Source organism: Bufo gargarizans, chromosome 5 (assembly GCF_014858855.1).
Source record: "Bufo gargarizans isolate SCDJY-AF-19 chromosome 5, ASM1485885v1, whole genome shotgun sequence".
NCBI classification, from domain to species: Eukaryota; Metazoa; Chordata; class Amphibia; order Anura; family Bufonidae; genus Bufo; species Bufo gargarizans.
In genome coordinates, this window is record NC_058084.1 from 75,648,668 (window position 1) to 75,674,262 (window position 25,595).

The 25,595-nt window shown below is 47.2% G+C and overlaps 1 protein-coding gene across 3 annotated transcripts in view; it reads left to right on the forward strand.

Moving 5' to 3' along the window:
- Positions 1 to 25,595, forward strand: part of WWP1 (WW domain containing E3 ubiquitin protein ligase 1) — a 111,359-nt gene that overhangs the window by 50,413 nt on the left and 35,351 nt on the right. For 2 of the 3 annotated variants that reach the window (XM_044292848.1, XM_044292849.1), the window contains exons 3-7: positions 16,677 to 16,812; positions 20,890 to 21,014; positions 22,170 to 22,313; positions 22,393 to 22,462; positions 23,504 to 23,676. In XM_044292848.1, coding sequence (XP_044148783.1) covers positions 16,677 to 16,812; positions 20,890 to 21,014; positions 22,170 to 22,313; positions 22,393 to 22,462; positions 23,504 to 23,676 — 648 coding nt within the window. The remainder of the gene's footprint in view (positions 1 to 16,676; positions 16,813 to 20,889; positions 21,015 to 22,169; positions 22,314 to 22,392; positions 22,463 to 23,503; positions 23,677 to 25,595) is intronic. The other variant, XM_044292850.1, reaches the window with a different exon arrangement.

Below are 25,595 nucleotides of genomic sequence, written 5' to 3' on the forward strand. Positions count from 1 at the left end.
TTTTGTTTACATTGGCATATTGCTTCCGCCCAGCAGTTTTTCCGGTGACGTCACTGGGTCTGATGGGTTGGCTTTAGCGCTGCCCTAGCCATTTTGCAGAGGCTAGGGTAGCGCTAAAGCCCGCTCATTAGTGCCGGGGACATCACTCCACCTAGCAGTCACCGTATCTCCAAAAAGAAGCCTTTGCCCTGCACGATTCGGCAAACAAGAGCATCGGAGCATGAAGTGCTCCCATGCCAGTGCTCCAGACTATAAAAAAAAAAATACCTAGTAGCCATTGGCTCCTGAACTGAAAAATTTAGGAGCCAAATACAATTTTTAGTCACCAAATCGAAACCAAATCTAAATTTTGGTATCGTGACAACGCTAGGGTGGTTTCAATACCCAAATTTTGATTCGCGTGCGTCACAAAAAAAAGCCGCGTGCATTTCACATTTTATGAAACGTTCGGCCCTCAATAGAACAGTCCTATCCTATTTTTTGGGATGACAAGGTGACTAACTTTTTTTTAATAATTTAATAGTTTGGACTTTTTGGACGCAGCACTATGTAATATGTTTATTTATTTGTTTATATATTTTATATGTAAAACTGGGAAAGGGGGGATTTAAACTAAATATTTTAGGGTACTTTCACGCTAGCGTTTTTCTTTTCCGGCATAGAGTTCCGTCACAGGGGCTCTATACCGGAAAAGAACTGATCAGGCATATCCCCATACATTCTGAATGGAGAGTAATCCGTTCAGGATGCATCAGGATGTCTTCAGTTCAGTCATTTTGACTGATCAGGCAAAAGCTAAAACTGCAGCATGCTACGGTTTTATCTCCGGCGAAAAAACGGAAGACTTGCCTGAATAGGAATGTATTAGTGCCAGATCCGGCATTCAAAATACCGGAATGCCGGATCTGTCCTTCTGGTCTGCGCATGAGCAGACCGGTAAAAATGTGTAAAAAGATACAAGACGGATCCGTCTGTCCGCATGACAAGACTTTTTTTTTACTTACTATTAGCCCCCTTAGGGGCTGGAACCCTTGTCCTATTCACCCTTAGGCCCCTTTTACATGGGCAAGATTTCTGCGCTGGTGCAATGCGTGAGGTGAACCCACTGCACCCGCACTGAATCCGGACCCATTCACTTCTATGGGGCTGTGCACATGAGCAGTGTTTTTCACGTAACGCAGGCCCCATAGAAGTTAATGCGGATGCGGTGCGATTTTCACGCATGGTTGCTAGGATGAAAGTCTATTCACTGTATTTTCCCTTATGGTTATAAGGGAAAATAATAGCATTCTTTAATACAGAATGCTTAGTAGAAGGTCAATTGAGGGTTAAAAAAAAAAATAATAATTAACTCACCTCCTCCAGTTGATCGTGTAGCTGCCGGTCTCCTGTTCTTTTTTCAGGACCTGTCAAAGGACCTGTGGTGACATCACTGTACTCATCACATGATCCATCACCATGGTAATGGACCATGTGATGAGCTCAGTGTCGTCACCACAGGTCCTGAAGAAAGAACAGGAGACTGGCAGCTGTGCGATCAATTGGAGGAGGTGAGTTAATTTTATTTTATTTTTTTTAACCCTCATTGGCACTGCGCCACCAATGTTTATTATACTGGGGTGTTGGGGGGGGGGGGGGGGTGCACTGCGCCACCAATGAAGATAACTGCAAAAGTAAAATATATAAAACAGCCTTTAGTACGTTGCCTCTCTTTTGGTGCGTCGCAAATTCCAATAGTGAAGTGGGTAATGTTCACATCTATAAAAGCGTTTCTGTAAATGGACTGCGCTGCTCCAGGACAAAGCTGAACAATCCACCCTTCCAGGTCTCGCAGAACTTCCATGGACATGGGTAAGCGGTCAGTTCACTCAGATTCACCTTTCCTTTAGGAACCTTATGAGAAATCAAGGTTGCCACAGATAGTGAAGTACAAGCCTCGTCAGGGGTATCTCCTGACGAAGCTTTCTATAGCGAAACCCGGGTCGGGTAAATGATTTGTACATACTGCCTGTTACCATATCCATCTTGTAAGTACAATAAAACCTTGCAGTTGGAACGTTTGTGATTGTACTTCACTATCTGTCTCAACCTTGATTTCTCATAAGGTTCCCAAAGAAAAGGTGAATCTGAGTGAACTGACCGCTTACCCATGTCCATGGAAGTTCTGTGAGACCTGGAAGGGTGGATTGTTCAGCTTTGTCCTGGAGCAGCGCGGTCCATTTACAGAAACGCAATGAAGATAACTGACCTGTTAAATACAAATACAGGAGGCGGGTGCCGGAATCAAATAGCCGGCACCCGACCTCTGACAGGGAGCTGCGGTCCGCTGCAGTTAACCCCTCAGGTAGCGCATCTGAAGGGTAAACTGCGGCTGATCGCAGCTCCCTGTCATAGAGGTCGGGTGCCGGCTATTTGATTCCGGCACCCGCCTCCTGTATTTGTATTTAACAGGTCAGTTATCTTCATTGGTGGCGCAGTGGCTACAGCCCCTACTCCTCCTCCTCCTCTGTCTCTTCCTATTGGCGGCAGCAGCACAGGGAGGAGGGAGAGACTTTTCCACTGCGCTGCTGAGAAGAACATCGGCGGTGGGGCAGAGAACTATCAGCTCCTGTGCCCGCCGCTGTATTCAGAGCTGCGACGGCGGGTCTAGTTGCAAATGGCGACAAGACTAAAAAGTCTTGTCGCCATTTGTAAATTCTAAGTTGCATTGGCGACCATTTTGGAGCCCTGCATGCTCATATCAGGGAGGCCGGAGAGGTGAAGATGAGCATAAGGGAAATGCAAGTTAAAGGGGTATTCTGAATAGACGGCTAGATAAGTGATAAATACTAGCTCAATGGTAGTCGGACTGCTAGGACCCAGTGACACTGCCCAGTATGCCACAGGACATAGCTAAGGGGGTTTGACTGGAGCGGCAGTCAAGCATACCGTTCCGTTCACATTCTATGGCGCTCTGTGGTTTCCGTCAGCAAGGCTCATGCTCGACCACTGCCCACTTAAGCTCGTGTTCTTGCATCAAGTGGGAACACTGTGTGCATCGCTCGGAGGGCAACTTGTTTGCCAGCAGAGGTCACGTCCAGCCCTCCACGTGAGCTCTGGTAAATGTAAAGCCAGACTTAAACATTCAGAAATGGCGCGCGCTTGTGACCCTCTGTACGGAGCTGTATGTTCCCAGAACAATGGCCCCTATTGAGAGCGGTTAATCTTCAGATTAATCATTGTTACACCAGGGGAGTTATGCGGCATTTATAGAACAGCCGTACAGTCATCGGTGGTCAGATGATGACCATACTCTAGACACTATAGACCGTTTGTTATTTCATATGCCCGTCAATTTGCGAAGGTCGGCTTTTAGGCTTATTTTAGAAGCAATGCTGATTGCTTCCTGGAGTTGGCGAATATTTTCTCAAATCTCCAATGTTTTGTCCATGCCTGTAACTTCCCAAGCAGATTGTCCAGGGTGATAGTGTCAAAGTCAGTGGTGTTCCCGAAGAGTCAGCATATCAAAGACCCTTTGTCACGTGAAGTAGCTGTGCAGGCGCCTCTTGCTACACAGACTCTGTGGCCGCATTATTCAGAAGCAGAAAGCTTTTGTCATGGCGACGTCATCGGTGGTTGAGAAGAGACACAAGTTCATCAAGTTCAACCTTGTTCTACTTACAAACCCCAGTTGATCCAGAGGAAAGAAAATCTGAAATGGACCATTTCCTTCCTGACCCCTTACTGACAATCAGATATATCCCTGGACCTTGATGGGGAAGGGGCAGGGCCGGTTCTAGGTGAAATGGGGCCCTGGGGCGAAAAACAATAGAGCCCCCCCCCCGACACTTGCTGACTTTAACGTCCCGTATTGACTTTGGAGATTTAATTTGTGGACGTTCATACAGAAGAAACTGTATATTGTGGGGCACAGTGTAGGCTATGTGTGTATAACTAACATATTTCTCATGAAAACTTAGTTACTTGGCTTGGCCCTTGGGGATCTCGGACACCACTTCAACACTTTGGCCGGAGGCTCGGCGGAGCTGATGAGTTTTATCCTAATGAGAGAGATTTCATAATAAGGATTTGGAGAAGGGGCAGAGGGATAGCGGAGCAGGGAGAGGCTGGTGCTGCTACTAGGGGGCTCATACCATAGGGGAGTAATAAAGCCCACCATAATGCCCCCCAGTAGCATTCATTCTCCTTATAATGTGACAGTGCAAAAAATACCCCCTTGTAATGCACCCAGTTGAGCTAATGTCCCCATAGTGCCCCCATAATGTGCCAGTATAAAATACCCCTATATAGTGCCCCCAGTAAATGCACCAATAGTGCTCCTCTCCCCCTCCCTCCTAGTGCCCCCCATAATGTACCAGTATAAAATGCCCTATATATAGTGCCCCAGTAGATGCCCTCAGTGTCCCCCATAATTGGCAAGTATAAAATACCCCTTCTTAGTGCCCCCGTAGATGACCCCTATAGTACTTCTCTCCCCCTTCCCCATAGTACCCACCATAATGTGTAACCATATAAAATGCTACTGTACAGAGCCCCCCATATAAAATACCCCTTCTTTGTGGCCTTAGTAGATGCCCCTATAGTGCCCACCAATAATGTGCCAGTAAAAAGTGCCCCCATAGATGCCCCCCATATAATGTGCCAGTAGCCAGAGCCCCCCATATAATGTGCCAGTAGCCAGAGCCCCCCATATAATGTGCCAGTAGCCAGAGCCCCCCATATAATGTGCCAGTAGCCAGAGCCCCCCATATAATGTGCCAGTAGCCAGAGCCCCCCCATATAATGTGCCAGTAGCCAGAGCCCCCCCATATAAGTGCCAGTAGCCAGAGCCCCCCCATATAATGTGCCAGTAGCCAGAGCCCCCCCATATAATGTGCCAGTAGCCAGAGCCCCCCCATATAATGTGCCAGTAGCCAGAGCCCCCCCATATAATGTGCCAGTAGCCAGAGCCCCCCCATATAATGTGCCAGTAGCCAGAGCCCCCCCATATAATGTGCCAGTAGCCAGAGCCCCCCCATATAATGTGCCAGTAGCCAGAGCCCCCCCATATAATGTGCCAGTAGCCAGAGCCCCCCCATATAATGTGCCAGTAGCCAGAGCCCCCCCATATAATGTGCCAGTAGCCAGAGCCCCCCCATATAATGTGCCAGTAGCCAGAGCCCCCCCATATAATGTGCCAGTAGCCAGAGCCCCCCCATATAATGTGCCAGTAGCCAGAGCCCCCCCATATAATGTGCCAGTAGCCAGAGCCCCCCCATATAATGTGCCAGTAGCCAGAGCCCCCCCATATAATGTGCCAGTAGCCAGAGCCCCCCCATATAATGTGCCAGTAGCCAGAGCCCCCCCATATAATGTGCCAGTAGCCAGAGCCCCCCCATATAATGTGCCAGTAGCCAGAGCCCCCCCATATAATGTGCCAGTAGCCAGAGCCCCCCCATATAATGTGCCAGTAGCCAGAGCCCCCCATATAATGTGCCAGTAGCCAGAGCCCCCCCATATAATGTGCCAGTAGCCAGAGCCCCCCCAATATAATGTGCCAGCAGCATAAAATACCCCTTCAGTGCCCACCAATAATGTGCCAGTAAGAAGTGCCCCCATAGATGCCCCCCAATATAATGTGCCAGTAGCCAGAGCCCCCCAATATAATGTGCCAGTAGCCAGAGCCCCCCCAATATAATGTGCCAGTAGCCAGAGCCCCCCCAATATAATGTGCCAGTAGCCAGACCCCCCCAATATAATGTGCCAGTAGCCAGACCCCCCCAATATAATGTGCCAGTAGCCAGACCCCCCCAATATAATGTGCCAGTAGCCAGACCCCCCCCAATATAATGTGCCAGTAGCCAGAGCCCCCCAATATAATGTGCCAGTAGCCAGAGCCCCCCAATATAATGTGCCAGTAGCCAGAGCCCCCCAATATAATGTGCCAGTAGCCAGAGCCCCCCAATATAATGTGCCAGTAGCCAGAGCCCCCCTATATAATGTGCCAGTAGCCAGAGCCCCCCCCATATAATGTGCCAGTAGCCGGGGCCCCCCATATAATGTGCCAGTAGCCGGGGCCCCCCATATAATGTGCCAGTAGCCGGGGCCCCCCATATAATGTGCCAGTAGCCGGGGCCCCCCATATAATGTGCCAGTAGCCGGGGCCCCCCATATAATGTGCCAGTAGCCGGGGCCCCCCATATAATGTGCCAGTAGCCGGGCCCCCCCATATAATGTGCCAGTAGCCGGGCCCCCCCATATAATGTGCCAGTAGCCAGAGCCCCCCCATATAATGTGCCAGTAGCCAGAGCCCCCCCATATAATGTGCCAGTAGCCAGAGCCCCCCCATATAATGTGCCAGTAGCCAGAGCCCCCCCCATATAATGTGCCAGTAGCCAGAGCCCCCCCATATAATGTGCCAGTAGCCAGAGCCCCCCCATATAATGTGCCAGTAGCCAGAGCCCCCCCATATAATGTGCCAGTAGCCAGAGCCCCCCCATATAATGTGCCAGTAGCCAGAGCCCCCCCATATAATGTGCCAGTAGCCAGAGCCCCCCCCCATATAATGTGCCAGTAGCCAGAGCCCCCCCCCATATAATGTGCCAGTAGCCAGAGCCCCCCCCCCATATAATGTGCCAGTAGCCAGAGCCCCCCCCCCATATAATGTGCCAGTAGCCAGAGCGCCCCCCCCCATATAATGTGCCAGTAGCCAGAGCCCCCCCCCCATATAATGTGCCAGTAGCCAGAGCCCCCCCCCCCATATAATGTGCCAGTAGCCAGAGCCCCCCCCCCCCCCATATAATGTGCCAGCAGCCAGGGCCCCCCCCCCCCCCATAATGTGCCAGCAGCCAGGGGCCCCCCTCATATCAGTAGCCGCCAGTATTACGGCTCAGGCGGCGCGATGACGTCATCACGCCGCCGGCCTCTGATAGGCTGCCGGCCTAGTGCCGGCAGCCTATCATAGGAACAGGGGAGGGACACACCTCTCCCTCCCCTGCTGCACAGCCATCTGTATTGCTGTCCTGAGGATGGCGATACAGATGACTATGGAGATGAGCGCTTCCACAATGGAAGCGCTCATCTCCCTGTGCCCTGCCGCCTCCCCCACGGGGGACGGGGCCCACGAAAATATATTTGGGGGGGCCTGGGGGCAATTGATCCCCTTGCCAATAATGGAAGGGCCGGCCCTGGGAAGGGGAGTGGGAGGTCCTTGGTCTCTCAGTCCTCTGTGCAGGACCTTGTTGCTTTCCCCCCTTTTTCTTTGACCATCACAGGGTAAGTTTACTTCTGGTTGTGACAACCCAGAGCCAATGAACAGAATCTTTCACATGACTGTATGAAAGGTACTAGGAGGGCCGTAGGGAAGATTCTGCAGGTCACAGATCCTTGAGGCTAAATAAATAAACTCCTAATTGGCTCTTACACGCGTTCAAAGTGCTACCAAACAGCTTCCCATTGATTTCAGTGGGAAATACACGCCCTAGAGTATGTGGGTATGTATTTTTACGCTTCAGAAGTGGCATGTTCCTACTTTGAAGGATATTTTTCGGCTACTTTCAATAGGAAAGGAGTAAAATGCATTGAGTAGGATTATTTGGCAGCATTTATGCCACGAAAAACTACCTGGTTTCAGCTGCAAATTACACTACTGGCCTGCCACTGATCATTCTGGTGTGTGAACTGGCTTAGGCAGGGTGCGGAATGTCCTTAAAGGGATATTCTGGTTACATTAAGGGGTTGTCCGGGCCTTTTCTGTTGATGACCTATCCTCAGGATTGGTCATCGGTATCGGAACGGCCGGGGTCGTCTCCTCATACAGCTTATCGACCGGGTGTCGGACCCCCGCCGATCTGATATTGATGACCTCTCCTGAGGATAGGTCATCAATATTCAAAGCCCGGACAACCTCTAAGTTATCCCCTAGCCACACGAGAGGCCCCCTGAAATGGACAAAGTGGCCGGTTGGTAATGCATACTGCTGCTCCATTCATTTCTATGGGTATTCCGGAGATAACCAAGTACTCGGCTATCTCCAGAATTCCCATAAAATAAATAGAGCGGCCCCGCGCATGCTCAACTGTCTGCTCCATTAATTTCAGGGGGCTACAGGCCGTATTGTGGTAGGACCCCCACCAAACTAATAGTTCTCCCATGGATAGGGGATAACGTAATGTAACCAGAATACCCCTTTAAAGAGACCAGTCCTGTATGGAGACTTACTGGAAGCACTCTATGGTATGGAGACTTATTGGCAATGCTCCATGGGAAACGGATATCTAAGAAGTATCTCCCGAGGAAGAGAACAATCTCACCGGCGCCACCTATTGGAAGTGGCTCCCAATGAGTCAAGATCTGACTTTCCAACAAGCCTTGGGGTTTGATGAGGGAATATAGCAAGGCCAGATATCCATCCGTAGACAGCTGTTTAGGGGTGCTTGCCCTTCGTCAGTATAGAGTAGGATTCTGGGTGGCTCAGTGCATTCGGCAAGAAGAAGCCGCTTCCAAGGCATCGCACTAAACCAGCCAGAATCCTAATCTTTACTGATGAGGGGCAAGCACCCCGAAACAGCTGTCTACGGGTGGATATCTGGCATATTCCAAGGCAAGTTGGATCTTGACTCGTAGGAAGCCACTTCCAATAGGTGGCGCCGGTGAGATGGTTCTCTTGCTTGGGAGATACCTCTTTGCATATTTCTGCTGTGTGAACATAGCCTAATAAAACAGGGCATTTTTCTTCAGTCACCGAAAGTTTTGCTTTAAAAAGTAAAAGTTCAAAGAATAATAGAATAAAAAGTCCCTGAAAGCCGGTCTGCCCCTCTCCCCGGCATCGGACGAACTGTTATTTCTAAGGGAAACGGGGGAACTTTTTCAGCAGATTCCGCTGTGACATCCTTCTGCTAGAAAAATAATCTGGTGGATTAATGTACGATTTAGCTCTCGCTCAGGAAATCATATGTTTGTGACATAATTTCCTCAGTACATTTTTTGCTGCCTCACATCCTGCATATAACATCACCTCTCGCCCATTAGCCGCAGCGCTCCTCACCCCATGTCGGCTTCCTAATTCTTTATGAGAAGAACGACGTTCCTGCCCACCTATAGGTAGCTGAGGCCTGATAATGTGCGGTCCCGGGGGCTACATTTAGACTGGTGTCATGGCTTTCCTTCCTAGTGGAAGCTATGATGCCATATTCATTTTTCTTTAGGTTTGTCAAGATTTCTTGTTCTTGTAGCAACTTAACCCTTAAAGGGGTTTTCCAGGAGTTAATTACTTGATGGCCTATCCTCGGGATAGGTCATCCATATCAGATCAGAGAGGATCTAAGAGACGGCGCCCCCCGCCAGTCAGCAGTTTGAAGGGACAGCGCCGTGCATTGTATAGTGGCCGTGCTTGGTATTGCAGCTCAGGCCCATTCACTTGAATGAGACTAAGGCTACTTTCACACTAGCGTTTTTTGCGGATCCGTCATGGATCTGCAAAAAAAACGCTACCGTTACAATAATGCAACCGCGTGCATCTGTCATGAACAGATCCGGTTTTATTAAGTCTTCTATAGCCATGACTGATCCGTCTTGAACACCATTGAAAGTCAATGAGGGACGGATCCGTTTTCTATTGTGCCATATTGTATCAGAGAAAACGGATCCGTCCCCATTGACTTGCATTGTGTGTCAGGACGGATCTGTTTGGCTCGGCTTTGTCAGGCGGACACCAAAACGCCGCAGGCAGCGTTTTGTTGTCCATCTCCAAAGCGGAATGGAGACTGAACTGATGCATTCTGAGCGGATCCTTTTTCAGTCAGAATGCATTAAGGACAAAACTGATCTGTTTTGGACCGCCTGCGAGAGCCCTGAACGGATCTCCTAAACGGGAAGCCAAAACTCTAGTGTGAAAGTAGCCTAAGCTGCACATGGGCCATGTGATGTCACCGGCTTAGGAAGAGGCTGCAGCGATCAGCGGAGCACCATGGCCTCTTCAAACAGCTGATCGGCGGGGGTGCAGGCAGTCGAACCCCTACAGATCTTATGCTGACGATAGGTCATCGGTATTTTACTCCCCGAAATGCCCTTTAGCGTAAAGCAGCAAACAGTGAATATGAAAGCATTGTGTACGGCGATCCCTGACATACATTACTGCAGGCAGTCGCGACCTCCAGCTGTGAAGCGAAACTCCCAGCATGCTCCATTTAATTCTGTGGGAGTTCCAAGAACAGCAGAGCAAATGTTGGGGGGTGTAGTCTCACAACAGCTGTAGAGCGGGAGGTTGCTGATCCGTCCACTACTATATGGGGTCAAAGTCAGATCAGCTCCCCTTCACCAAATTGTTGATTTTTCAAAAGGCGCGGTATACTTTTTGATTCTTGGAGGTGTGGGCGTACAAAGATGTTTAACGCATGCGCCGGGAACTTTCCTGGCAAGCGCAGTGTGAATGCACTCTAAGCAGACTGTGTAAGGATCCTCTTAGACGGCCCAGTGCATGGCCATAGCGTGTGGCAGTAGACAATAAAACAATTTGGCGCTCATTTAACTAGCCTTTACATCCTTCCTGTGATCATTACTCCCCCGTGCGGTTTACATTAGGCCAGCAGCACATCCCATTTGCATTCTTCTGCTCCCATAAAAGATCTGATCGGCCAGTGAATGAGCACAGTAGATAGTCGCCTGATCGCTGCCTTGCTTACAGGGGGCAGTGATTGGGAGAAAGGTGCGTTTGCATGACCGATCATCTGCCCTAGAAACAGCCCCACACTTGTGGATAGGCTGTGTTTGGTACTGCACCTCATCAGAAACCAGGATAGTCATTGTTTGCATCTGCACTCTGATTTTGATTCATACAGGGATGGGGGGGGGGTCTTGATCAGAAGACCCCGCCCCTTATGACCTGATTTACCATAGAAGAACATTGTTTTCTTACACTAGCAGCAACTAACAATACAGCATGTTAATCGGCACTCATTTGCGAAGATTTAAAGCCTCACTAACTTTTCACAAAACTTTTTATATGCCATAGAGATGTGTCAAAAGTTGTGATTGCTGGGCGTCTGATTGCTGAGACTCCTACCCGTTGGGGTGAGAAGTGCACGCATATTGCACTTTCTCCTGGCTGTTGAGGGCAGAATCTAGATGGACCCATAGACTTCTTAGAGCAGGCATCCTCAAACTGCGGCCCTCCAGCTGTTGCAAAACTACAACTCCCAGCATGCCCGAACAGCCTACAGGTATCGGCCTACAGCAGGGCATGGTGGGAGTTGTAGTTTTACAACAGCTGGAGGGCCGCAGTTTGAGGATGCCTGTCTTAGAGGCTTATAGACTTCGAGAGAAAGCGTGATATGTGTGCTTCTCTCCCCTCATTCTAGAGAACAGTGGGGGTCTCAGCACTCAGACCCCCACCGATCACAACTTTTGATACGTCTATGATATATGAAAAGTTAGAGACGCTTTAAATGTTGCCATCTTCTTGACGGTTTTTGGACACACGATCGTGATTGATCATTCCATACAGTTTTCAGTATTGTTGGCAACTCTACCCCTTTACACGAGCGACTTTTCATTTGATTTCTAGATATATTTAGGGTAAGGCTGACATATAAACACCTTTTGGGGGTCTTTTTTTCTGATTGCATTTTACTCCTTTTGGGCTAAAAATCTTTTTTTTCCCATTGGTCTTTATTAAAAAAAAAAAATTCATCAGTCTGTGTTCTACAGGGTTAAGCTTCAGTCTATCCTAGTGATATGCCATCTATGTTCCAGAGGGGAATACGCCTTTACACGAGTGTATATGAACTGTCAGGAGCTCAGAGATGAGGACTATACGTGGCGCAGTCAGAGCAGCAACTTCAGTGTTAAACTGAAGGCGAAACACTTATAGACCGAAACTTAACCCTGTAGAACAAAAACTGCCAAAAATGTTTACTAAAGACCAATTTTAAAAACTTTTTATTTAAAGTTTTAAGCTTTTTTTTTTTTTTTAGCCGAAATGAGTGAAAGAATGTGCAGCCAAAGTTGTTCATAACCTTTTAATGCTTTGAAATCCTTCCTGTTTGTCCTTACTGTTACCCGGGGTATGAACAGTGGTTCGTGCGATTGTCGCCTTGTAGAGACTGCTCCCCGATTCCATACACAGTTGGACTTGACCCTGAGTAGATCAATAAAGAGAGAGGGGGGTTTGTCTCTTTGGTACAGTGGCCATTTATAAGCTATTTGGGGTCTGTCGAAGACTGCAGACAACACCATGGCTTTTCGATACTGTTCCATATAAAAAAATTATATAAATGTGTACGATTTAGCATTTTTGGTAACTTTTTGGTTAAACTAGGCATGATTAATACTTTTCTTGGTCATCCTGCTTACAAGGGGACAACCACTGCTACACGGCTTTTGTATACCTCACAGATTGCTACTCCCTCACCGCTGCTCACTAGCGACTCCCACTGTTTTTTGTTGTCCTTGCGACTGGAGCATTCACTAAAAAGCGGTCATGGTCATATGTGGGCAGCACGGTGGCTCACTGGTTGGCACTGTTGCCTTGTGGCGATGGCGTCCTGGCTTCACATCTGACAAAGGATAACACCTGCTTGGAGTTTGCATGTTCTTCATGTGTTTCCGCGAATTTCCTCCTGCACTCCAGTTTGCTTTCGCACTTGCATCCTGTGGGGTGTGTTTGAGATGGGTAAATTCGATTGTGAGGCACATGGGACAGGGACTGCACAGCGCCCCCCTAAGAGAGGTTCCTTGGAATAGAGACAAAATGTTGCATATTCAATGAGGACACCTATTCCACAATGTTTCCATTCTCTGGTCTGGCTCCCGCGTCAGATCAGATGACCATGTCCATGCTGGGGAGGAAGAAAACAAACCTGGACCAGAAGATGGAGACGTGGGAGCCAGTACGGAGGACTGGAGCGACGGAGAACAGGTAAGTTTGATCATTTCAGTATGGGAGGCAAGCTGCCATCGCCTGCTAGAAATTACCTATTCCCAGACAACCCCTTTAAGGCTATATTCACAGAATCTACTGTATAGCGGGTGAATGGGTAAAAAATATTTTTTTTTGAAGGAAGGACTTTTTGGATTTAGGTGCAGATCCTGAATGTGTAAATCTGGTCTAACTGGGTCTGCAGAGAGAACATTCCCATGATTTTTAGCTTGTGTACATCCACATTAGAGGTTCAGAGCTGTAAAGGTCGCCATATTATAGTAAAACCTTAGTAGCTTTAAAAGCCTCGACTGCTGCCCTCAATTAAAGCAGATTCTGCTCAGTTAAATTTTTTTTAATGTTTTATTTATTCCAAATGGCAGACCACATTTCTCTAGAAATATTCAAGAACATCTTTTGAACTGCACTGGAGACAACCAGATCGTCAGCAGCCGCTTATCTCCGAGACTTCTGATCCCATCTCCACCCCTGTTTGATTTGGCAGCCGCCTGTATACTGCTACCGGCTGATACACTGATTCACTGGAGGCTTGTTACAGCATAGTTCATTCTGCCCTTACATTTACGTCATTACTTTCTCAGCAGGAGGTGGCATCGCTCCAGCTATTAGAGGGAGTCTGTCAGCAGCCAGGGCCATTTTGTAACCATAAGGATGGCAGTGTCCTTTACGAATATACCTTTATGTTCTAATCAATCTTTTCTAGTCCCCCCAAAAAAGAAAACATATAATTATGCTAATTAGGTTAATCAAGGCTGTACTTATCGGTGCTGGAGGCCAGCCACGTCCATCGGAACGGAGTCCCGCTCCTCCCCTCCTCGCTACCTCCCAGCCTTGACAATGTCATCATGACGCTGCAGGAAATCTCGCACAGGCATACTGACCCCCACATGAGACCTCAGATCAGATACCCGTCTCAAACCCCATAGTAATGGATCATGTGACGGACCATGTGATGAGCGTAGCGCTGCTATCTCCTGAATGGTAGCAGCTAGAAACATGCAACTGGTCTTGTTCGAAAGCTGACATTCCAGGCTTTCACCGGACCAGAATGACAGCTAAAGTCCAAACATAGGAGAAATCAATGTTAGAAATCGAGTCGCAAATAATTGCGGGTAAAACATGCTTTTACTTTTACTTTCACTTTCAGCTGCATTCACTGCATCCTGATTTCTATCAGCGATATCTTCCCCTGTACTGAACAGATTGCAGTCATTCTGGTATTGTCTGAAAGCTTGAAATACAAAGCCCATATCTCTAGCTGGTACCAAACCAGAGCAGCTGAAGCAGCCCACCTCTCCCTTTCATTGCCGAGTAGGATGAGGGAGCAGCTGCAGTGGTGACAGGCTGCATAAGAGAAAAAAAACTGTAAAAATATGTAGAAATGTGGTATTATCGTCATTGTAGTGACCCACATAATAAAATTATATTATTTTTACCACACAGTGAACGCCGTAAATAAATTCCACAAAATAATGTAAAAATTGCTGTCCCCCTTCCCCCTAAATATAAAATAAGTTATTTACTGTACTGTAATGCTCTATGTACAGTATACCCCAAAATGGTTCTAAAAAACCTTTTAATGTGACTATTAAGAGGCTAAAACAAATGCTTCCTGATTTCATGTAATGCAAGGTTTGTCTCTGGTTTGCTGTATGTGAGAGGATACTCACTGCTGCTCTGGGGTAGTGGGGGACGTTATCTGCATTCTGATTGGTCTTGTCTGTCTATGGTTAGCTGTATGTGAGAGGATACACACTGCTCTGGGGTAGTGGGGGACGTTTTCTGCATTCTGATTGGTCCTGCTAGTTCATGTGAGGAGAGCAAGGGCTTATGGGACGTGAGGGAAATACAGGATGGCCTCAAGGACAGGACAAAGATCACAACAGGAAGTGCAGCAGAGGCCATCTTAGGAAGATGCTGAAATAGAGGCACAGAGAAATATTGTTGCTAAGGGCTGAATACAGCAGAGAGGTAAAATTAACAGCAAAATAAAGCTTCATGAATATCTTCCCTTCAGCATCACATATGTTAGGAATTTCATTTTTTGTAGTAAAATGGCAGTTACACTTTAACGAGAACCTGTCATCACCTTTATGCTGCCCATACGAACAGCAGTATAAAGAAGAGACAGGTGAGTTGATTTCAGCGGTCTGTCATTTATAAGTTAAAAGTAAGTGGTTTCCGAGAACCAACATCACAATCATTGCAGACTAGACCTGGAAAAGAGTCCGGCCACCTGAGAAGAGTCCTGGTTATTCATGAATTCCTGCTCTCCCACCTGCTGATGGCTGACTGTCTTCTACCTAGTTTTCTCCCTTTCTCTCTAGGAGAGAACTGCCAATCATCAGCAGGTGGGCGAGAGCAGGAGATTATGTATAACCAGGACTCTTCTCAGGTAGATTTGACTCTTTTCTAGGCCTGGGCTGCAATGGTTATGATGCTGGTTCTCAGCAACCACTTACTTTTAGCTCATAAGTGACACACTGCTGGGATCAGCATTTCTGTCACTAATTTATGCTGCCCTCAGTGAGGTTAGCATAAAGTTAAACGTTTAAAGTTCCCTTTAAAAATGTGACACAATCCCTTTAAATCTCTGCCATTTTGTGGCTTTGCGGTAAAGGAGGCATTCCTATCAGTGACTAACAGCTATCTCTGTATACACAGTCATAGAGGGAAGGTGGTCAGTCACTGATAGGACCGCCTCCTTGACTTAAAAAACTGATAGGACCCCCTCCTTGACTGCAAAGCCCCAAAATACCTGAGATTTTGTGACCGGTTCCCCTTGTGAACATTAGAAAGTTTCTTAATGAGCAATTCCTCAACACAGTTTTATGTTTCTTCAGCGCAAGGAACATTCTGTTAAAGGGGTTGTCCCATCATTAAAGGGGATGGCCCAAGTTCAATTTAATTTAATCTTGAGACAACACCTTTAAATCAGATATTTATCATATAAGTCACAGATCCAGTGACTGGTTATGACATTTACTTACTTAATATGGTGCCATCTGGTGTATAAAGTGTATAGCAACATGCAGGTCCACTTACGGAGCGCACTGCCGGTGGACGCACATGCTCATTCACCCTCCCACAGCCAGGTCTGTTCACAGTGGTCCCCTGTTTACGGCAGAGAAGCCTATAGAAATAGCTTTCTGCCCTGCTTGTCGGGGAAGGACCACAACCTGGCAGTACAACTGAGAAGACTCCTTCTGCAGGGATAGTGAGGGCGCCTTCACACGCGTTCCATTCGCCTGAATGGGGCTTGTAGAAATCCATGTGCTTGCCACCCCATTCAAATAAATGGAACTGGTTTTCAGTCACGGAAAATTCTGCAACACAATCTGCGTGTGAAGGCGTCCTAAGAAGGTATTGTATTCTCAGCTGCCAGAAGGGGAAGGAGACTGATTCTGTCTAGTACCCTCCCCTGGGACACAGTTGGCATTCAAAAATGATGAAAAGGTATTTTATGCTAGAAACTCTAAGTTGCCATGCTTTGAGACTACTAAGTGATTCTTTGCCTCGTGAATACTTCAGAAGATAGACTGCTTTTGCAACAGCCTGTAGCTAGTAGTGCGTGTCAGAAACTACTCGGCGTATATATTCCCCTGCAATAAAATAATCAGGTGTCTGTTAATATTCTCCTTATACTATCTGCTATAGACATAGGTGTGGAAATGTCTGTTTCATTCCAATATGGCGGCTGGAGGGGCACATGTGACACATTACTGAATCGCTTGCACTTGTGTTTTTTTTTCCTTTTTAGTGTCTTGTGCCAAACTGAAAAGGAAGAAGAATTGGTTTGGAACCGTCTACACAGAATTAGCTGCTGATGGAGAAACAAAGAAGACCACAAAAGCGAGCAGTTCCAGCAATCCGAGATGGGAGGAGCAGCTGACTGTGTACGTCCCCGTTTTATGGAGCCGCACATAGTTCTCCCACCTTTAACCCGAACAGATTGACATGGAAATGCAGATGCATTGAATCATCAGTGGAGCGTCCTTCTAGAATACTTGAAGCAGACGTTTTCTGAGACTTTGACCCAGATTTACTGATCATAAGGAAGGTGTACTGTTAGGCTACATGCACATGACCGTAAAAAATGGCCGTGTGACGGCCGTCTAAGTAACGGTCGTCACACGGCCATTGGTAGCACCAGTGAAAGTCTATGGGGCTATCCACATGGCCGTTCTTTTAACGGTCAGTGAATAGCGTCCGTCCAAAAATACGGCTGGAGGGACCCCATTGAAATCAATAGGACCGTTTTTAACGGCCGATTGACAGGAGTGCACCATAACTGCCGTTAAAAATGGGTACACAGGCCATTTAGGGGTTAAAAAAAAAAAAAAAAAAAACTCACCTCGTCCACTTGCTCGCGTTGCGGCAGTCTCTTCTCTCTTCATTGAGCAGGACCTGGCGAAGGACTTGCGATTTGCCTGGTGACGTAACGACATGGGAGCGCGCAGTGATGTCATCGCGCACCTTCGTCAGGTCCCGTTCTGTGATGAGAGAAGAGACTGCTGCAGCGCGAGCAAGTGGATAAGGTAAGGGTTTGTGTTTTTTTTCGTTTTTTTGTTGCAGGACACTATGGGGGCATTATATAAACTATGGGGGACATTATAAAGCTGGGGGCCCTTAAAAAAAAAAACTTATAAAAAGAAACACACTATGGGGGAAATAATTTGAAATGGGGCCCTACATTGGGGGCGTTATTAAAGCTAGGGGCGGTTACAAAAATGATATACAGTGTGGGGAACATTTATTTAGCTGGGGGCCTACCATCCTGTGGGTGTTCTCAGAAGGGTGGGTCTAGAAATAACTGCCAATCAAATTCATCCATTTTTCATGTCAGTTTTTAACGGACATGAAAAACTGATGCAAAACGGACATTAAAAACGGACACACGGCCAAAAAATGGATGCACACACTGATGCAAAATGGCCATGAAAAACTGACAGTGTGTCCGTTTTTAATGGACGTTTTCTTTCACTGTCGTGTGCATGAGGCCTTAGACCGGCTGCGCTCAGGGGCGCAGGCTGGGTGATGAATGTGGTGCAGGGACAGACACTTTCCACTGACTCTATACCACCTATTAGTTGGCTTTCTTTGAAACATATTTTAGTCCAGAATTGCATAATTTAGTCCAGAGGGTACTGCCCTATGTAGAGAAAATTAATACAAGGCACTTACTAATGTATTGTTGTTATCCATATTGCTTAGTTTGCTAGCTTGACCAATTTTCCCATCATATTACACATTGCTAGCTTCCATGGTTACGACCACTCTGCAATCCAGCAGTGGTGGTCGTGCTTGCACACTATAGGAAAAAGCACCTCTCTGGTGGCTGGGACCATGGGAGCTCACAAAGTCCGGCACTTTTTCCTATGGTGTGTAAGCACGGCCACCGCTACCGGATGGAAATGAGCAGTGTATAATGTGATGGAAAAATGAATCCAGCCAGCAAAGGAGGCAATATGGACAATCACAATGCATTACTAAGTGCCTTGTATTAACTCTGTATATTCTATATCCCTTAGTCCACGTTCACATCTCTGGCAAGGCCGTTCAGCCAGCCCTATTGACTATAATGAAGTCCGGTGGTGATCCGTCCATTTTCCGGCATAAATAACGAGTTTCGGCCGGACAAAAATTGTTTAATGCAACTGTTTTTGGTCCAGCCGGCATTTGTGCCAGATCAGGCAGCCAAATCAGCTTGTCAGAGGTGTGAACGCAGCCTTAGTATAGGCCTGTGATGGCTAACCTCCGGCACTCCAGTTGTGGTAAAACTACAACTCCCAAGATGTACACTTGCTTGGTTGTTCTCAGAACTCCATAAAAAAGAATGGAGTATGCTGGGAGTCATAGTTTTACCATAGCTGGTATAGGCCATCAGTATTGGATCAATGAGGTCTGACTCCCAGCACCTGCACAAATCCGCTGGCTGAAGGGAGGAAACACTGTTGTACTTCAGTGGTACTGGGCTGCAGTACCAGACACAGCCACTAGAAAATGTGTGGCGCTGTGCCTACTAAATAATGAAGGGGATGTGCTACATCTTCAGTCTTTGCAGTCCGTAATTTGTGAATCCATAAAATACTGATGTAGTTTGTGTGCAAACCTCACTTTTTCAACCCCCATTGAAAAAAAGAAAATGCCTATTCTTGCCCGTAAAACGTGTTCTATAATTTTCAGTTTAGCTACAAGGATGTGGACAGTACACGGATGACATCCCTGCATTGTCCACATTTTTTTGCGACCCCATAGTTATTTCTATGGGTCCAGGTGCAATCCCCAAATAGTGTGAGTGCACCCTTCTGAGTAGGGCTGCCAGTAGACGCCCCCCCCCCCCCATATATATTTATATTTCCAGCGGCAGCACCGTCCAAAATAAATGTGGGTGCAATGCCCAAATGAGACCAGCACAGTCCCAAAATAAAAAAAAATTAAAAATGGGCAGCACTCCAGAGATGAAAAAGTTAAAAAAAACTTTATTCACCCATTGTGGAAGAAAAGCGACGTTTCGGCTCAACACTAGAGCCTTTCTCAAGCAAAGTGACTGGACAAAAGCTGAGTAAATATATATAACGGCTACAATCAATGTGCAATTTACAAATTTAAACAATCAATCAAAGTCAGTGATCAAAATACAATATTAAATGTATATGATAAAATAATCAATAATACATCATAATGTATCCCTTATTTCATATACAATAAGTACACAAAACGTATAATTATCACTATATATCTTACACCTGTGTGCTGGTATTAATTGTAAAGTGATAAGTGCTAATAATTATTAGTGGGGCGAAGAGGACTAATCACATGGAGGACAGTACAAGCCGTGCAGCTGAGTGCGCATGTCCAGGAAGTGTTGCGTACCATCCTCTTCTCTGAGACCGGCGGCAGTCAGCGCATGCGCTTTGCTATTACACAGCCACGGCAGCCATATTGACTAAGGGAAATTCATATCTCAGACTGCTTCTCGGAGCTATACCTAGATCTTCATAATTTCAACACCATTATCTATGCGGATTGTCTGTATAGGTCAGGATAAGGACACCACAGCCCAAAATATCCTGAATATAAGCCAATGATATGCTGGGACAGCGAGAGCGAGTGTATCCTTTCCATGACACATCGCTCAAACGCAAAGGGACACATCTGACGTGATTGTGTCTGTCTGATGTGTCCCTTTGCGTTTGAGCGATGTGTCATGGAAAGGATTCTCGCTGTCCCAGCATATCATTGGCTTATATTCAGGATATTTTGGGCTGTGGTGTCCTTATCCTGACCTATACAGACAATCCGCATACATAATGGTGGTGTACAAACTACAACTCCCAACATGAATACTTGCTCTGCTCTTCTCAGAACTCTCATAGAAATGAATAGAGCATGCTGGGAATTGTAGTTTGACAACTGGATTATAGTGTCAGACTGTGTAGGGTCACACCTCCTTGACGAGGAGGAATGGTAACGCCTAGTTGTCATTTTTTTCCCCTTAAATATTCAGGAGGAATAACGGGGACATCAGAATGCAGAGTAATGAGTAAAGATGCTCCAGAACACAAGTATTTACTAATGGCCTTGTCAGCCTGTTACTACGTTTCTAAGGGTCCATTCACACGTCCGCATCCGTTCCGCAATTTTGTGGAACAGGTGCGGACCCATTAATTTTCAATCCGCACTTCCGTTCCGCAAAAAAATAGAACATGTCCTATTCTTGTCCACAATTGCAGACAAGTAAAGGCATTTTCTATGAGAGTGCCGGCGATGTGCGGTCCGCAAAATGCAGAACGCACATTGCCGGTGTCTGTGTTTTGCGGATCCGCAATGGACCCTAAGGGTTTTCCGACCTCCGATCAGTAATATAAGGAATCACAGGCTGAAACCAGCCAATAACCCTCGCCCGCTTATTAATGTCTCATAAAAAAAAAAAAATTATATTATAATATAATTTTTCATTGTGTTTCCAGGAAGGTAACCCCTCAAACTACACTTGAATTTAAAGTATGGAGTCACCACACTTTGAAGGCTGATGCTTTGCTTGGCAAAACCGTTGTCGACCTGAGGCAAGCGCTGGAGACACATAATAGAAAATGTAAGTTGCCGCAGATACGGAAGGGGGCGACCGCTGAATGGGGCATTAACTTCTAATTGACCACTTTCCTATTAAATCCTGTGGACTAGAGAGAGAAATAAATCTGGGGAAACAGTTGAAACGGTTTGCTCCTCTCTGCCTCTCATGATTCAGTGGTGCCACTGCAAAGTGTATTGAAGGGGTTGTCCCACCAGAAGAGCTTTTTCCTATCCAAACTGCAGAGTTCCCGCTCCAGAAATAGCCGTTCACATGCAGAAGCACCACCACCACCACTGCTGCTGCATGCATCGTTGAACTCTATGGGACTGCCAGAGATGGCCGGTCACTGGACTCTCCTCTTCAACAGTCCCATGACGCTAAATGGAGCAGCAGCACACATGCATGGCCGCAGGTCTGCGACATCTGGCACCTCTTTCTTGTGGTCATCGGGGTCCCAGGAGTCGGAATCTCAGCGATGGCACTTTTGTAATCTATCTTGTAGTTTGGTGAAGTGTCAGGGGGAGGATCCCTCTAAGCCGTCCAAACACAATAGACACAGATTGCCCAAACCTGATGATTTGGTCTCGATTGTCTGATGACCTAAAGTGCACGAGACCAGCCGAGCGCACAGGTTTATGGGTGGAGGTGGTGTAGTGTTTACCACGGCAGTCACGCTTACATAATTACAATAGTTAGAAGATCAGCAGAAGTAGAATGAGTTGATATTTTCAGTTGAAAAAATATTTAGCTGTACATATGGTACCCCTTAATGCTTAAAAGTGGATGGGCACCATGGCCTGCTGGCTGTGGACCACTCGGGCTAGTTTCACACCTCCGGTGAAATTCCGTCCGGCTGTTCCGGCAGACAATGCCAGGAGTCAGCCAGGCAGCCGGATCTCCTCTGGACCCCGTTATACTTAATGGGGCCGTCTGCATCCGGCGGGATGTTCTCAGTCGGTACACCACAGGTGTGAAACTAGCCTCAGAATGGCCTCACAGGTCCCATTTGGCCCCGGGCTGTGCATATGTAATCTAGATATTACTACTGGCACCAACACAATAATCTGGATCCATCTGCTATTCAAAAATACAAGCCACACATTTGGGGCTGATGGAAGTGCTGGAAACTTCTTTCATGGATTGCTATAACTTTCCCCCCAAAATGTTTCCCTTTAGTGGAGAGAGTAAAAGAGCAATTGAAGCTGTCACTGGATGGCAAGCATGGCACAGTCCAAACTGGCGAGCTGACGGTCATTTTAGATGGGTTAAGCGTTGAACCAGAGTCCCTTGCAACTTGTAATTCCACAACTCCAGCACCCAGTAAGTAATGTGTGCATGAATACATGACCGGATACGAGTGCCCCTTTAAACCTTTCCCCGTTTCTTTGTCTTTTTTTAGTAGAAATCCAGCAAAATGGCGATGCAATCCGTGAAAATGGAGGAGAGTGTTCGTCAGACATCACAGCAGGGTATGTGCCTGTACTGTCACTGGACAGTTCCATCTATTGATCATAGTATTGAGCACCAGGTGGGTTGCATTACATTAGGCATGTCAGTTTTGGTGATTGCACACCGCACAGTGCCATGTATCGGGCTGGGTGAACGTTCCAGAATCTTGTTAAAAATGTATAGAAACGAGTAAAGGGGGTAAAGCCCAGATCGATCTGCCCCTGGTTACACTGGTTTACTGCTGGATTGAAGAATGTCCTTCAGTGTAAGGCCAGGGACCAGATTTCTGAGTCTGGTGTTTTTGGTTATGTTATCGGGGAGTAGGGCTAGGCCTCGTGCGGAAGCCTGTAACAGCAAGTCCGACTGTGTGCTGCCATACGTCGGAGATCTCTCCCTCTAAAAACAGTGGTTATAGGGAAGAATGCCTCCATAATAAGGCATCTGATGGAGCATATATGAAAATGCAGGTACGTGAAGGCACTTTGACAGGGTCAGGCAGAGGGAGCAGGGCCTCTAGGAGTAACGAGAACGCCCCCCGTTGCTCCTAGAGGCTCATTTGCATATATTAAAACTTCATTTTGAACTTAAGACCAAACCAGATGCCCTCAGCTGCGAGGCATGTATACTGCTGACAGCTGCTCCTTTAAAGGCCCCCATACACATTAGTATATGGTCAACCGAACGCACCAAGAACTGCGCATTCGGCCAACAGTTTAATATGTACCCGCAGCTCCCGAAGGGGGAAGTTAAGGACTGGGCGAAATGAATATTTTTACCCGATCCTTTTGTTTTCCTGGGAGATAAGTTGTCACCAGAAGTGTCTGGCAGCAGCTTTCTCCATTCTCCCCTTAGAATACACATACGTGGTCGGCCGAGCTGAACGTTTGTGTGTATGGGGAGCCAGGAGAGAGCGGCACCTGTCAGTGAAATGATCATCAGACTGACAGCTATTGAATGTATATGGCCGCCTTCAGAGCCGCATGCATCGGGAACTCCGTTTCCAATCTGTTTACACTTCGCTGGATGTAAATTAATAATGTTCTTTTATATCCCCTCTGCAGATCTGCTAGTGACGTTCCCAATGGGACAGCTAATGAAACAACATCCAGTTACGCCGAGCAGAATGCCCTTAATGCACAAATAGCAAATGGAGATGGCATTCGCTCCCCTTCTCATGTTGCAGCCATACCCAAAAATACACCAGCACTTACTGCATCGTCTGGCACTAGAACCGGTAGGCGCGGATTTCTTGTTTTATAGCTCGCTCGCTGATGAGCCCTACGCCGAGCAAGTGCACCTAGTGAATGAATGCGGAGCACTTCCACCAGGAGTTATGCAATAAACTCATCTTGGCCTTGGTACAAGTCTCTGTCACAAGACCGTGAACTTGAAAGGCTCGGCTTACAGCGTAAGCTTCTGGATGGCGACTTTGTACGCCAGGCCTCGGTTAACCCATTCAGACCCAGAGAGACTTTGCTTGGCCTGAATGTTAACAAGAGGCAAATGAAATAAATGGGATTATTTTATGTTTTATAACATCCACACGATGGAGAAATGTTAGTAATCGCATGCTGACATCCAGCCAATCCCGAATACTTGCCTAAAGGTCCTTTCTGAATAAGGCTCCATTCAGACATCCGTAGTGCATTGCGGATCCGCCATACACCCGGCCAGTACCTCCATAGAAATGCCTATTCTTGTCCACAAGACAAGAATAGGACATGCTCTATTTTCTTGTGGAGCTGCGGCCCGGAAGATCGGGGCCGCACTCCGGAAATGCAAATGCGGAGAGCACATGGTGTGCTCTCCGCATCCATTCCGTCCCCGTAGAGAATGAATGGGTCCGCACAATTGCGAAACGGATGCGGACCACACTTGCGGACGTGTGAGTGGGGGGGGGGCTCTGTAGGTCTTGCGGGGTATATGATGATGATTATTTTCTGCCTTATATCTATGTAGTCGTGTCTCACAGCAGCCGACTGATCCCGAGGCCAAACAGGAAAGTCTCTTTTCATCTCTTTTTGTTTGTCAGTTCCGGGTTCTCCGCGGTGAAATACATGACGAGAGAATAATGTGGAGACTCCAGTCAAAACACATCGGGAGCTGCTTTCCTGTGCTAGTGTCGCCTAGTAGGAAAATATCTCCTCCAGCAGCTTAAAATTGTTGTTCTTTAACATTCCCATGTGATCACAGCATTAGGGATTAACAGTTCTGGGGCGGTTGATGAGAGCTGTGGATGTCGCTGTAATACGACGGGCTCGTGCACACAGCAGATACCTGTTCACGGAGCCAGTATGGCAGTGCATGGAGCATACCACACTTTTCCTATGGAGGCAGATTGAAATCCGAGACATGCGGAAGGCTAGTAAGGAGTCGTACACATGTATAGGTGCCATATTATGGCGCTGTGCTACTCGGCGATTGTATGGCGTCCTAATACAGGTGCATGAGCCTTTGTCACGTTTCAAGGGGGTTGGTCCATCTCAGACATTGATGGCATATCGCAAAGTCAGATAGTTGTGGGGACCTGCACCTCTCCTCAGAACAGGCCCCCTACAGTGAAGTGCACCGTGCATGTGTTGGCGCTGTCCATTCACTGCTGGAAATAGCCTAGCAGTGATTGTGTGTGCCCAGTGCGCTCTCCACTCCAGGGGCTCGTTCTGGAGATACGTGCGGGTCCCAAAGGTGGCAGAAATGCAAAGGTAAGCTTCATATCTGAGTATTCTGCAGCAGATTTTTTATTCGATGGAAAGAACTGCTGTGTGAATATGACTTAAAGGGGTTCAGCAGTTTGTTTAAACTCATGATCTATCCTCTGGATAGATCATCAGCATCTGATTGGCGGGGGTCCGACACCCGGGACCCCCGCCGAGCTGTTTGAGAAGGCAGCGGCGCTCCAGGAGCGCTGGGGCCTTCTCACTGTTTACTGCAGGCCCAGTGACGTCACGACTAGTATCAACCGGAGTGGGCGGGGCCCTGTTCACTTGAATGGAGCTTTGCCCCGCACAGGCCAGTTGATACAAGTCGTGACGTCACTGGGCCTGCAGTAAACAGTGAGAAGGCCGCGGACCCCCACCGATCAGATGCTGATCTATCCAGAGGATAGATCATCAGTTTAAACGAACTGCAGAACCCCTTTAAGGGGTTCTATAG